Genomic DNA, 15,685 nt, shown 5'->3' on the forward strand with positions numbered 1-15,685 from the left:
ACAAGAGAAGCCACAACAATGAGAAGCCTGTGGGCCAAAAAGAAGACCCAATGCAGTCAAAAATAAAATAAATAAAAATAATTTTTTAAAAAAAGAACAAAGCTGAAGGATTCATACCATCCAATTTAAAGACTTATTATATAGTTACAGTAATCAAGACAGTGTGGTATAGGCAGAGGGACAGACATACACACACACACACACACACACACACACACACACAATAGAACAGAGAACCCAGAAATAGATTCACACAAATGTGCCACGGTGATTTTTGACAAAGGTACAAAAGCAATTCAACAGAGATGGAATACCTACCAGAATGGCTAAAATAAATTTTTTTAAGTGATAACACCAAATGCTGGTGAAGATATGGTTAAACTGGATCACTCATACAATGTAGGCAGAAATATAAAATATGGTATAGCCACTCTGGAAAACAGTTTGGCCATTTCTCTTAAAACTAAAAATGAACTTGTACAACACAGCATTTGTATGCCTGGGTATTTATCTCAGAGAAATTAAAATTAAAACTTCAAAGTTTTCTGAGAGAAATTAAAAATTCATATACAAGTTTCTGTTCACACAGAAACTTGTATATGAATATTCACAGCAGCTTTATATTCATAATAGCTAAAAACTGGAAACTACCCAAATATCCTTTAACAGGTGAATGGTTAAACATATGGTATGTCCACACAGACAAATATTACTCAGCAATAAAAATGAACAAACTATTGATATGCACAATTACTTGGATGAACCTCAAGGGCACTATGCTGAATGAAAAAAGCCAATCTCAGAACGTTACATAGTTTATGACTCCATTTATATAATATATAACACTCTTGAAATAACAAAAATAACAGCAACAGAGAACAGATTAGTGGTTGTCAGGGATTAGAGATGTGAGTAGACAGGTTAGGAGGGCTACAAAGGGGTAGCCAGAGGGACTTTGTGGTGGAATACAGTTCTGTGTCTTGAATTTAGTTAGTGGTAGTTACACAAAGGTACACATGTAATAAAACTGCACAGAACCATACACACATGCACACAAATGAGTACAGTACACATACAGATAGTAAGCTCTAAGTTCCGTAAATTGCTTTAAAAAAAAGAAAAAAAAAAGCCTAGGCTTCAATCCATCTATTACCCTTAATAAAATAACCTTCAAGGTCCACTTGCACAATATCACTCCTCAGATCACTAAACCACAGCCACTACTTGATACTGTATTTCTTTCTTTTTTAAAAATGTCATTTATTTATTTATTTATTTTTGGCTGCATTGGGTCTTCATTGCTGTGCACGGGCTTTCTCTAGTTGCAGCAAGTGGGGGCTACTCTTCGTTGTGGTGCGCGGGCTTCTCATTGCGGTGGCTTCTCTTGTTGCAGAGCACAGGCTCTAGGCACGCGGGCTTTAGTAGTCGTGGCTCACAGGCTCAGTAGTTGTGGCTCGTGGGCTCTAGAGCACAGGCTCAGTAGTTGTGGTGCACAGGCCTAGTTGCTCTGCAGCATGTGGGATCCTCCCGGACCAGGGCTCGAACCCATGTCCCCTGCACTGGCAGGTGGATTCCTAACCACTGCACCACCAGGGAAGTCCCAATACTGTACTTCTTGATAACTCAATGCTTTAACTTATTTTCCATACCCCGGATGCAATTTAGTTTCCCCCATCTCCATTCCTCTGTGCAAACCATTCACTTTGCTTTCTACATATTAATCCATACCTCCTCCTCCTTTTAAAGCCCAAGTCAAAACTCACCTAACTTCAGGAAGCTCCATGGAAAACACACTTAGATTCAAACAAACTCTGCCACCATTAGCAGGGTAAGTCTTGGTTCCCTGATTACGTGCTTGGAAATGGCAATGCTCAATAAATGCCATTATTGTTCATTTATTTACCTATTATCTTCCTATTAGACATTTAAGTGGTATGGCTAGAGATGGGGAGTTGGTGAGGATAATTTATCCTCATGTGTTTTGATAAAGATTCAAATACTTTAGAAGCGTAATAAACCTACCCTATGCCAAATACTTAAGGAGACACAGCTATGTCTTTTAACAGTTTAAATTGTAGTTTTTTTCAATGTTTTAATCACGGGTTCTCCTGTACATACAGCCTTGGATAGAGATGAAGTGTAAACGGCAAAAAAGAAAAAATGTGCAATCACTAAATTCTTTCTTCCTTCCTCTCCATTCTCTCATTTTCTTCCCAAATAAAAAGTAATTTCAGAGACTTCACTGGTGGCGCAGTAGTTAAGAATCCACCTGCCAATGCAGGGGACACGGGTTCGATCCCTGGTTCGGAAGACCCCACATGCCGCGGAGCAACTAAGCCCGTGCACCACAACTACTGAGCCTGCGCTCTAGAGCCCGTGAGCCACAACTACTGAGCCCAAGTGCCACAACTACTGAGCCCGAGTACCACAACTACTGAAGCCCAAGCGCCTAGAGCCCATGCTCCACAACAAGAGAAGCCACCGCAGTAAGAAGCCCGTGCACCTCAACGAAGAGTAGCCCCCACTTGCTGCAACTAGAGAAAGCCCGTGCCCAGCAACGAAGACCCAATGCAGCCAAAAATAAATAAATAAATAAATACATCATTTTTTTAAAAAGTAATTTCACAAAAATGTTTACAAAAGAGGGCATGAGGGAAGAAAAATATTGAAAACATGTTGCATTTTACATGAAGCATTCTACTCAAAATTGCTTTTTCTTAATATAATTACTGTGCGATAATATTTTTTAAAATAAATTTATTTATTTATTTTTGGCTGCACTGGGTCTTCACTGCTGTGCGCGGGCTTTCTCTAGTTGTGGCGAGCGGGGGCTACTCTTTGTCATGGTGTGTGGGCTTCTCATTGTGGCGGCCTCTCCCCTTGCGGAGCATGGGCTCCATGCACATGGGCTTCAGGAGCTGTGGCTCGAAGCAGAGCACAGGCTCAGCAGCCGTGGCGCACGGGCCCAGTTGCTCCGCAGCATGTGGGATCCTCCCGGACCAGGGCTCGAACCCGTGTTTAGTGCATTGGCAGGCGGATTCCCAACCACTGTGCCACCAGGGAAGCCCCACAATACATATTTTTTCTTTCTCTTCTTTAAAGCAGGTTCCTTCATGAGGAATTTTTCAAACCACAAGTCAACTTACTGGGTTTCAACCATCATTTTTCTTAGAGAAAACAGAATCAAATTAGAAACCATCAGTATGTATTGCACATAGTAAAAGTAAACATTATCTATCAACTATACTTCAATAAAAATATATAAAAAATAAAAAAGTAAATATTATCTTGTAAAACTTTTATTTCAGTGTAAATACACACGAAAATATGTAAAAGGTAACTGTTAGGAATGGTTTAGTCAAAGTGTGAAAGCTACTGTTCTAATGCCAGCAAATAAGCATTGGCTTAATATGAAGAATAATATAATGGAAAATGAAAACAATTTCCAATAAAGCATCCTAATTCAGAAGTTCACTATTTTACATGTTTTGCATCCTCCATGCACCATCCCCCACGTCCCCTCTTCCACTCTTCTGTCCTCTCCTAGCTGGTTCTTTAACTGCTGTGTTAGTGTACATTACACACCAGAATGGATTAAAGTGAAAAACCATGACTGAACTTTCTCCTGAAATCCTTCAAACTGGGTAATGTTATCCCTTGAGACAGAGAAGGAGCTGCCCAAAGGCATGAGGGGGACTAAAAAAAATTTCACAGTCTCTCTCCACTTTACTAGATCCTGAAATTTAAAAGAGTAACCAAAAATATGGATTTTATTCCTACCTGTGAGGAAAAAATAAATCAAATGAACCAAATCAACTGAAGATATTTCCCCCCCAAATTCTGACTAACCGTCACTATTACAGATACATATTCTAAAGATTTTAAGTATTTTTTAGTAAGGCTTTAACACCAACTAAAGAGCTAGTCCAGACTGTTCATTCTGAAAGATGACTAAGGCACTGTCACCCGAACCATGGAAAATACAGGACTTTACAATTTCATAAACCTTTTTCTGAGTAAGCCCTCTTGTCAGAGTCATACTGAAAATTAAAGCTCCTTTACAGAAACAGCTGTAAGAACAGTCATTATCATAAAAATCACGCTCTCTCTCCATACAAAGATGAAAATAAAGACACTGCCATATGCTCTGAGTAATTATTCAAGCAGCCTGATGGTTTTGCAATGAATCATCTCCCTCTCCTGTTCACTCTGGTGATCTCTATCTCAACGGATATTAACCCCATCCTTCTGGATGCTCCTGCCAAATATCTTGGATACTTCTCACATCCAATCCAGTGGCATATCTCTAACTTCAAAATATGCTACACCAGCATCTGACTGCTTCTCACCACCTCCACTACTACCTCTCTCCCCTGGATAACCTCTCCTACCCTAATACCCTTAAAAAACTATTCTCCACATAGCAGCCCAGGTTATCCTTTTAAAACATAAAATCTTACGCAAAGCAAAAGCCAAGTACCACGATGACTTATCACACTTCATATCATCTGATGGCCAGGACCATCCATCCCTACCTACCACCTTACTCTCCTGATCTCTTCAACCTCTGAATCACTCTGCTCCAGCCACCCTTACCTCATTATTCCTTAGTCACATCAGTGTGCTCCTTCTTCAGGACCTTTGCGCTCCCGATGTTCCCTCTGCTTAGACCAAACTACCTACAGATAACCACCATGTTCACTTCTCCACCTCCTTCAGGTGTTTCCTCAAATGTCACCTTCTCAGTGAGGCTTTCCTTGACCTCTTTAAAACTCACCTCTATCCCTAGCAGTTCGCAACCCCTTTCCCTACTTTATATTTGTCCTTCATCACCACCACAAGGGATTTCTGTCTGTCTGCTTTGCTGCTGTATCTCTAGCATCCAAATAGTGCCTGACACACAAGAGGAGGTCAGTAAATATTTGTTGAATAGATTAATGACTCAAGTAGTGGCATATATTTTCAAGAAAAAAAAATTTTGCCCATTTGGGGCAGAACAAACACAAAAATAGCCCAGTCTTCACGGGCATTACCTCATTATTACCACTGTGAGCGTTACCATTTATTGAGCACTTACTCTGTGCGCCAAGTACTATGCTGAGCACTCTCCTTACTTGCACTTCTTTTTTTTCATCTAATTCTCACAATAATCCCATGAGTTAGGTATTATTGATCTTACAAAGCAATGCAAGCAAAGGTAAGACTTAGGTCATAAATTAGTAAGATGCAGAGTAGGGCCTAGAAACCAAAACTACATGACGTTTCAACACCATACTCTTAATTGGTAGGCAACTGACTCTTTAAAGCTTACATTAACTGATTACTTATGTGTCAGGTTAAATTATTTACTTGCAGTGTCTTATTTAACTATTTTAATTAAAATAAAAAAACCCGAGGGCAACATTTTTAGTTGCCTAGCCAACATACAATTTTCCCTTCTTTAATAAGAGAACTTTTACCTACTTTGCTTTAAGTAATAACATGCTTGAATAAAAAGCTTCATTTCATTTGCAAATGGCCAAATGACACAGTTCTGTTCAATAAAATAGAAATGTATCACTGAGTAAGGCTTCCAGGAAAGAAAGCCCTTTGAAAGGGAGCCAACTGAGTTGTCATGTGACTTTGTCCTTTTACCATACTCTTCTGGCCTGGAACACAAGCACAAGGCTAGGGGTGGACCAACTATCTTGCAACTATGAAAATGCAAGTCACGTGCTAAGTGGAGTGGAGTGAAAAACTAGGAGCCTGGGTGCTTAATGGCACCTAGGCTGCCACTCCAGTTTTCGTGTCATATAAAGGAAGCAAAAAAGTATTTTATTAAGCCACTATTATTTGTTTTCCATTACATGCAGCCAAATGCAATCCCTATTTGATACAACCCTATGAGGTTGTTGGCCCAATGCTGGCCTTATTGAAAATGTTATCATAGCTAAGTCTTCCAATCAGGGGGAGAAAATACACTAACCATTAAGCATCAATAGAACATAACAGCTTTCACATTTATGGAGGAGCTAGAGGTGGGATCCTGGAATCTGTATTTGGAACCCAATACTTTAGACATCAAATGTGTAGCTAGTGAACACTAATGAAAATTTAAAAGGGGAGAGAAAGTAGAGAATAAAGCTAGTAGGCTGTCTTCACCGCAGTATCAAAGGTAGGTGAATCACACCTTACTAAAAATGGATCTTAAAGAACAATTTTCTAAACCTAGGCTGAGGTAAACAGTAAATATTTATTGAGACTTTTAAAAATGCATGATAACACGGGACTTCCCTGGTGGCACAGTGGTTAAAGATCTGCCTGCCAATGCAGGGGACATGGGTTCGATCCCTGGTCCAGGAAGATCCCACATGCCGCAGTGCAACTAAGCCCATGCGCCACAACTACTGAGCCTGCACTCTAGAGCCTGTGAGCCACAACTACTGGGCCCGTGCACCTAGAGCCCATGCTCCGCAACAAAAGAAGCCACTGCAATGAGAAGCCTGTGCACTACAAAGAAGAGTAGCCCCGGCTTGCCGCAACTAGAGAAAACCCGCATGCAGCAATGAAGACCCAACGCAACCAAAAAATAAATAAAAATTAAAACAAAAAACAAAACAAACAAACAAACAAAAACCAAAATGGGGCTTCCCTGGTGACGCAGTGGTTGAGAGTCCGCCTGCCGATGCAGGGGACACGGGTTCGTGCCCCGGTCCGGGAGGATGCCACATGCCGCGGAGTGGCTAGGCCCGTGAGCCATGGCCGCTGAGCCTGCGCGTCCGGAGCCTGTGCTCCGCAATGGGAGAGGCCACAACAGTGAGAGGCCCATGTACCGCAAAAAAAAAACCCCAAAAACCAAAAAAACAAAAAACAAAATGCATGATAACAAAAGCCACATGGCACAGCCCTTGACAGACTGGTTTCCCACTTTGCCACTATATTTTATCATGGGCAATAAAACAGGTGGCAGGGCCTTACACTGCTATACTACCATGTCCAGCATAAATCCTTAAATCCATCTAAACCTGAATAAGATCTGGAAGTAAGGAAAAAAAAAAGATGCAGTGATGGTCCAATAAACATTACAACAGATTCAAAATATTACAAGATTACAAGTGTTGCAAGATTTCAAATCACGTAGTATTTCACATTTTATGGTACTACCAAAAATTAGGAAACAGAAAAAGAAGAAAAAAAGAAAGAGATAACAAAGAGATTGTATGGAGTAATGAATACGAGCTAAAAGCTTCCTGCAAATAATTACACTTAATCTGCACAACAGCCCCAAGGACATAGGTACCATTATTCCCATTTTACAGACAAAAAACTGACACTAAAACAGTTATATAAATTGCCCCAGATCAGAGAGGTAGTAAGAGCTAACGCCAGGATTTGAATCCAGGTCAGTCTAACCCCAAAGCCCATACTATTACAGTTGCTTCAACACACATCAAATACAGTACAACACCTGGTCAGAAGTGCTAATGCAATAGTAGGGGTTAGGAAGGAGCTCAAAAACATTGAAAAGATAAATGATTAATAGTGAGACCAATACTACACCTTTTACAAGTAATCGTACTTAAAGTTCAAACCTTTGCCAAAGCATGCTTAAGATGATACAATTCTTTAAAAGCAAGTCCTTTTTTTTTTTTTTTTTTTTTCGCGGTACGCGGGCCTCTCACTGTTGTGGCCTCTCCCATTGCAGAGCACAGGCTCCGGACGCGCAGGCTCAGCGGCCATGGCTCACGGGCCTAGCCACTCCGTGGCACGTGGGATCTTCCCGGGCCAGGGCACGAACCCGTGTCCCCTGCATCGGCAGGCGGACTCTCAACCACTGCGCCACCAGGGAAGCCCTAAAAGGCAGTCCTTTGAATTCCCAACTTGTATGCTTTTATTATGTTCTAGGAAGGGAACTTTCTCTTCTCTATAGGATTTTGCCAGAAAAAGAGAGAATAAAACCATGCGAGAAACGAACCCCAAATACAGTCCTAAGTAGCACATGTGAAAAAAATATATAGTTCAAATAACTGTATGTGCTTTGACGAGAAAGGAGACAGCATTATACCATTTCCTTAAAATACAATCCTTTAGAAACAGAAAATTCAAAAAGATTCCCCCAAGCCTTTTTTGCCCAGACTTCAACCATTTGTTTCCTGAAAAAAAATGAATATAATCTGAAGAAATTACAAAGATTCATTTTGAAAACTACTTACAGCTTATTACAAAATACTGTATTCCAAACATTTTGGCATGGAAGCAAAGTTAGAATAAGCATGCACTGCTTTACTGAGCCTTGCTACTTGTACTAGGCTGTAGTTCAAGGAAAAACTTTTCTTCCTCCCTCTTGGGAAGATGGGGTGAGAGAGAGTGTGTGAGGAGTGGAGTGGAAGTACATTAAGAACTTTCAGGAACTTATTAATGAGAGAGGGAACATTAAAAAAAATGACAAAATAGGATACACAAAAGAGAATAAATCTAACTATATCTAAAAGGGTTATCTACAAAATATCTGCTCCGATCAGTTTTTTTTCATTGTAAGGATATTTCCTTTAAAAGGTGAGATTATGACCACCATCTTCAGATACTTCCAAAAACCAATCAAATGCAGATGCAGAAATAAGGATCCTGGATTAGGCAACAGTTGGACGCCAGTACTGGCTCTGCCCATAACTAGCTCTGACTTTAGACAGGTCATTTTACCTTCCTATGTCTCAGTGTCTTCATCTGTAAAACAAGATATTCACCTTACCTCACACCTTACAGAAAACTTAACTCAAAATATATCAGAGGACTAAACTGAAGAGCTAAACTATAACAGAAGAAAAACATACGAAAAAAATCTTTGTGCTGTTGGGTTACTAAAGATTTCTCAGGACTTCCCTGGTGGTCCAGTGGTTAAGACTCCGCGCTTCCACTACAGGGGGCGCAGGTTAGATCCCTGGTCGGGGAACTAAGATCCCGCAAGCCGTGGCACGCCCCCCCGCCCCCCCCAAAAAGACTGAGAGTAAATATTTGAAATCATATATCAGGTGAAGGACTCATATCCAGAATGAATACACACCCTCACACACATCTCTATAACTCAGTGAGAAGAAAACAACCCAATGGGCAACCCAAATGGGAAAAAGATTTGAATAGACATTTTACCAAAGAATAGATATGAAAAGCTAATAAATAAGCACATGAAAAGATACTCTCTATTATTAGTTATTACAGAAATGCAAAACAAAACCATGATCAAATACCACTTCACATCCACTAGGATGGCTATAATCAAAAAGACAAGACAACAGGGCTTCCCTGGTGGCGCAGTGGTTGAGAGTCCGCCTGCCGATGCAGGGGACGCGGGTTCGTGCCTCGGTCTGGGAAGATCCCACATGCCGCGGAGCAGCTGGGCCCGTGAGCCATGGCCGCTGAGCCTGCGCGTCCGGAGCCTGTGCTCCGCAACGGGAGAGACCACAACAGTGAGAGGCCCGCGTACCGCAAAAAAAAAAAAAAAAAAAAAAAAAGACAGACAACAAGTGCTGGCAAAAATGTAAAGAAATAGGGACCCTCATACATGGCTGATGGGAATGTAAAATGGTACAGTCACTTTGAAAGTTTGTCCACTTCTTAAAAAGTTAAACATAAATCTACCATATGACCCAGCAATTCCACTCAAGAAAAATGAAACATGGTCACATGAAGATGTGATGTAAATGCTTATAACAACATTATTCCAAATAGGCAAAAAACAGAAGAAACCCAATGTCCATCAAGTAGTGTCCAATAAAAAGGAGTAATATACTAATACAGGCTACAACATGGATGAACCTCAAAAAAACATTACACAAAGTAAACGAAACCAAACACAAAAGATCACATATTATATGATCATATTTATATGAAATGTCCAGAAAAGACAAATCTATAGAGACAGAAAGTAGATCTGTGGTTGCCTTAGGCAGGGGGTGGGAACAGGGAGTGACTGCAAATGTACATGAGGCATCTTTCTGGAATGATGGAAATGTTCTAAAATTGGATTGTGGTGATGACTGAACAACTCTGTAAATTTACTAAAAAACTATAGTACTGTACACTTAAAACAGGTGGATTTTATGGTATATAAATTGCTTTTAAAAATGAAAGAATATTATGCTACGTGAATGAAGCCAAACAAAAAAGACTGCATATTACAAGATCCCATTTATATGAAATGTCCAGAAAAGGCAAATCTATGGATACAGAAAGTAGATTTGCAGTTGCCTGAAACTGGGGGTAGGAACAGGGATTAACTGTAAACAGGCACAAGGGATCTCACTGGGGTGATGAACATATTCTAAAACTGTATTATGCTGATTGGTGCACAACACAATAAATTTACTAAAAATCATTTAATTTTATATTTTAAAATGGGTGAATTTTATACTAAAAAATGGGTGAAATTATACCTCAGAGTAAAATTGTTTTTAAAAATAAGGTGATCAAGTCACATTGGAGTTAACTTTTTACCCACGGACCACTTTGAGAATAAGATGAAGACTAACCCTATCCCAGAGGCCTGAGCCTCCCTTTTGCTCGCTCACAGACACCTTATTGGTCTGAGGACACCAAATTAACAAGCTTCTAAAGCTCTAGAGCCTTGTACAATCTTAATAGCAAGGGCATTAGGAACAACTACAACCCTCCTCTTCACCCTAGAAAGATGTACACCTTACCAGAAAGAAAATCAAAATTCCTTTTCTAAAATGATAAGGACCCCCTTTCCTTACTTTTTAGACATCATTTTGGAATCTCCCACTTAATCCCTTTTTTCTTTTTCTTTTTTTTTTTTTTTTTTTTGGCGGTACGCAGGCCTCTCACTGCTGTGGCCTCTCCCGTTGCGGAGCACAGGTTCCGGACGCGCAGGCCCAGCGGCCACGGCCCACGGGCCCAGCCGCTCCGCGGCATGCGGGATCCTCCCGGACCGGGGCACGAACCGGTGTCCCCTGCATCGGCAGGCAGACTCCCAACCACTGCGCCACCAGGGAAGCCCTAATCCCTTTTTTCAATAAGAAACTCTGATTGAGGGACTCAGAAGCAGTCAATCAAGACAGAGACCTAGCTAGCTGTCTTTAGAACCAACCAGTTCACATCAAAGACCCAGCATGTAGACCAGATCCATGAAGTGGCTTAAGGAAAAAGATGTAATGTGTTTCAGATAAAGCTTAGCCCAGATTTGTTTTGAAACAAGAAGTAAAGTGAAAAAAAGAAATGTGACCAAGTTTCTCTAAACACCTACCCAGTGCAATAAACACTACCCCCCCCCCAAGATAGCTAAGGAGTTTTCAGCCACTCTTTGTTATAAAACTAATTTAGGACTGGATACTGATCTAGCAAAGCAGACAATCTCCTTCCTCCAACACACAAGGGTCTGCTCGTGTCTGTTGGATTGAGCTTCTGTTTAGCTAAACCCACCCCCTTTTGATTTCTTAAATCACTAGATTATTGTTGTCTAACAAATACTCCCCTCATCCCCAGTCCCCACCCTCCCCCAATCACTGTGCCTCTGTGAGAATTACAATCCATGTTTGTGCAAGTTTTGGTCTCTGCCAACTGGTATTCCCAGACCCCCTTCAAATCCATTCTACACACAATAGCCAGGTCCATCGGACTGTATCATGTCTTTGCTTGAAGCCCTCCAATAACACTTAAAATAAAATTCCAAAATCCTTACCTTGGCTGAGAAGATCCCTAAAATCTGGCTTCTCCCTTACCTTTCTAACCTTACCAGTCTTCTTTCAGGTCCTAAAACACACCAAGCTCTTTCCCTCCTCAGGAGCCTTTGCATTTCCTCATCCCTCAGTCGGGAAAAAATTTCCCTAGGCTCTTAAGACTCTCTCATCCTTCAGGGCTCAACTTACATGTAAACGCCTCAGAAAAAGCATCTTCCTTGAAATCGCCCCAACTAGGTCTCCACGTTATCCTCTATCAGAACATCTTGCTTATTCCCTTCCTAGCACTTGCCAAAACCTATAATTCTTTTTATTTACCTACTTATTTACTGTCTACCTTCCTGACTAGAAAGTCAATTCCAAGCAGTCGTAAGTTGTGTCTACATCGCTCAGTGCGGTACCTGCAGCTTCATCTGGAGAGGATCCTCAGCTCTACCCCAGCAACGCCTGGCACTTCGTGTGGGTTCTCGCACGGATGCGGGAGTGAACAAAAGCACCCTAACCCATCAACCCCCGAATAGGTGTCCGTGCCCCCAACTGCAATACCCCATTTCTCGCACCGCCTCGTAAAGGCCTGTCCCACACCTGCACTTTTCTTTCTCTCTCAGATACATCTGTCGCTCAGGTTCAAACATCTGTCACTACACAAATCTCTGGCGAGCCTCTCAAACCCCACCCCACCGCGCCGCACAGGCGCGCCACTCAAAATCCCCTCCTTGCCTTGCACGCGCTGCACAAACCCGGAGCCTCACCCACGCTCCCTACCAACCCCCGGGCCACTCGAGCGCCCACGAATATCTGGGAGCCCTGCGCTCTCCGAGCTCCCGCGGGTCCCCTAGTTCCCGCGTGTCACCCGCCATCCAGCGCGGCGCCTCCCCCCTCCGCGGCGCCAGCTCTCACCTATCACCTCCTGCAGCTCGTAATCGTCCCTGTTGATGGACCAAGGAAGGGCGCTGGAGTCCTCGGACATGACGGCGGCACGGCACTCAGCCCTCCCTCAAACTCGCTGACCTCCCTCTTCTCCTCGCCGCGCCTCTCCCCACCCCCAACCGCTGCCGCCGCGCCCCCACCAACCGCCTCTGGAACAGCCACGGGTCGACGGCGCCTGGCGCCGGGTGGCCGCGCGGCAGAGCAGCGGGGGGCTCGAAGCACCCGCGGACCTCGCCTCCTGCTCCTCCGCGGCCGGCACTCCCCTGCCCGGCCCAGGTCCCGGCCTCGGCCTCCGTGGCAGCAGCTACAGGAGCTTCGCCTCGGCCCAGCCCCTCTGTCCCGCCCTCCACCCCAGCCCCACGCACGGGCCAAACTTTCCCTTCTCCCTCCACCTGCCGACACGCAGCGCGCTGACGTCATCGCGCCGGGCACGCCCCGCCTCGGCCCCGCCTCCAGCCGCCATTTCAAGTGTGGCTGGATAAGCAGCGAGCAGGTAAGAACCCCGAGGAGGAGGAAATTGACAATGGAAGGGAAGAAATGCTTTTAAAGGAGTTCAACAAGGGCATCGGAAAGCCGGAGAAGAGCCTAAAGTAGCAGAAGCGGTAGCCACACTGAGCATGGCAACCAAACGCCGGCTTAGTGGAGGGGGCGGAGCCACTTCTGGCGGCAGGGGCACGTTGCCGTCTCCGCTGTCGCATTCATTGGCTTATTTGAGAAGGACTCAGAAAGGCAATAGGTGAGTGTGGACGTCAGTCATAAATTAGTCCCGCCAGCAGGCTCTCTGACCGCTGTTCCCCGACAGGGCTCCGGTCCTTCAGGTTGGCGGTTACGCCTCTTGCTTTGCACAGTTCTCCCAAGGGACGTCGCGGTGTAACCGTCACACCCTCGAGACGTGCAAACGGCTCCGCAGGGTGTGGAGAAACCCGAGGGAGCAGCTGGGTGGGGTAGCTTTGGGGTGTGGACAACTGCCAAGTGGGATAAAAGGCCTTGGGCCACGAGACAGAGGGGAACCGGAAGCTCGCCCCGTGACGACACTTTCTCTAGGCGGAAGTTCTTTCTGCAGCGCCAGTCGCGGCCTTCTCAGTAACCTTACTGGGCAGCGAGGGTGTTGCTGTCCATACTCAACTTTGGGTCTGGAGCTCAAATGAGCACCTGTCTTGGGGCCTCGGAAGGTTGGAGTTTTTCCCCTGAGGCGGTTGGGGCCATTAAACAAGTGAGGTTTGGCCCCGGAGATTTGAGGTCGTTTCAGAGGCCTTGACTTTTTTTGTGTGACCTCATTGAACTTGAGTTTTCACAGGTTGACCACTTAGGGCCTTTGGAGAAATTAACGAGGTGAAATTGAACGCACTTGGTAAAATGGAATAAAGAGTACTGACGTGGATTGGGCTAGGTGTGAAGCTCTTCTCAGTTGGATGTCTTTTAGACCAGTAGTAGTACTTAGGAAAGAGACCTTCACCCAGGCCATGCCAGGCACTGGAAGCCCTGTGCAGGAAATCCACTGACTACAAAACCAAAGCAGTGGGACTTCCCTGCTGGCGCGGTGGTTAAGAATCTGCCTACCAATGCAGGGGACATGGGTTCAATCCCTGGTCCGGGAAGATCCCACATGCCGTGGAGCAACTAAGCCCATGCACCATAACTGCTGAGCCTGCACTCTAGAGCCCGCGAGCCACAACTCCTGAGCCCGCATGCCACAACTATTGAAGCCCACACGCCTAGAGCCCGTGCTCTGCAACAAGAGAAGCCACCGCAATGAGAAGCCCGTGCACTGTAATGAAGAGTAGCCCCTGCTCGCCACAACTAGAGAGAGCCTGTGCACAGCAACAAAGACCCAACACAGCCAAAGATAAATAAAATAGATTTATGAAAAAAACAAAAGCAGTCAACTAGGAGCTGCAGCAATGAAGCTGTTAGCACGTTTCCACCTGCTTGGTGGGATTGGAGAATGTTTCATGGAGGAGGAGACCCTACATAGTTAACATGATATCAACAGGTGGAAATTGAGAGACTAGACTATTCCAGTCCCAGCAAAGGTGCCAGAGGTCCCAAGTTTGGAAGCATAGCATAGGCCTTGCTATAGAGATTGGTTGCAGCTGTTAACTACTGACACCTTCTTTACTGCCACATGTTGCCTTTTTCTTTTTGCAGGGAGAAGAGGGATGGGGATCAAATCTATCAGAGAGGAGCTAAATCTGGTGGTAAGGATTAGAGATGTCAAGGTTTGTACCAACAGAAAGATCCATAAACCAGAAATTCTTAACCTGGGTTTATTGGCCTGTGTGGACCATGAACAACCTTCAGAAAGTTGGTGGGTTTTTTGTGGTTTTTTTACTCCTTTGAAATTGTGTGCAGAATAGTATGTACTTCAGGGAGAAATCTGGCCACCTTCCTCCCCTCTCTCTTCTTCTTCCTCAGTGAAAAGGAGCTACTGACCTAATAATGAAAATTCACGATGTTAACTGACCCACATTCTTGGTGGTCAGGGCCACTATACATTTGTTGATGGGTTCTTTTCTACTTCCTCCAATGCACAAAGCTTGATGGTTTAGTTGAGCCAGAACCTGTTCTGCAGATCTGGTCATTTTATTTCCCCTGTCTCCTGGGCTTTCTCCATGTGGCTGATAGTCATTAAGGTCCCATGTTTTTAATGAGCAAGGAATTGGTGGCTGTTTGAGACCAGAAGCCAAAACCTCAATTTCTTTCTCAGCTTATGGAGTATCTTCCATGTGATAGCACTGTCATAAACACTGGGTGTACAGTAGTAAACAAAGTAACTTAGTTCCTGTTCATGGAGCTATAGTCTAATAGAGGAAGAGTAAACAACTCAGCAAACACATAGATGAGGAATTATGTTACAAAGCATCAAGCAGGAAAAGGCGAGTATACTGTGACAGAGAATAGTTAGGGAGTTTGGAGAAAACCTCTATGAGAAAACTGGGAGGGAGCCAGCCATGCAAAGTGTGTTCTAAACAGGTTACAATGGGGTTTTAGGCACTTTTGAAGCTATTGAAGTAATAATTTCCTTCCTCTTAGGCCGCTGGTCCTTGTATATGGCTCCCTCAGTAATCTTTTGGGGGATGAGG

The 15,685-nt window shown here is 43.8% G+C and overlaps 1 protein-coding gene across 1 annotated transcript in view; it reads right to left on the reverse strand.

Annotated features, from left to right (window-relative positions):
• The window catches only part of OXSR1 (oxidative stress responsive kinase 1), a 103,312-nt gene extending 90,342 nt beyond the window's left edge, over positions 1–12,970 (reverse strand). Inside the window, exon 1 of the mRNA XM_082639257.1 lies at positions 12,573–12,970. Coding sequence (XP_082495383.1) covers positions 12,573–12,642 — 70 coding nt within the window. The 5' untranslated portion in view covers positions 12,643–12,970. The remainder of the gene's footprint in view (positions 1–12,572) is intronic.
• Between the last annotated feature and the right edge of the window lie 2,715 nt (positions 12,971–15,685).

Source organism: Mesoplodon mirus (genome assembly GCF_964341445.2).
Source record: "Mesoplodon mirus genome assembly, chromosome: 12".
Lineage (NCBI taxonomy): Eukaryota > Metazoa > Chordata > Mammalia > Artiodactyla > Ziphiidae > Mesoplodon > Mesoplodon mirus.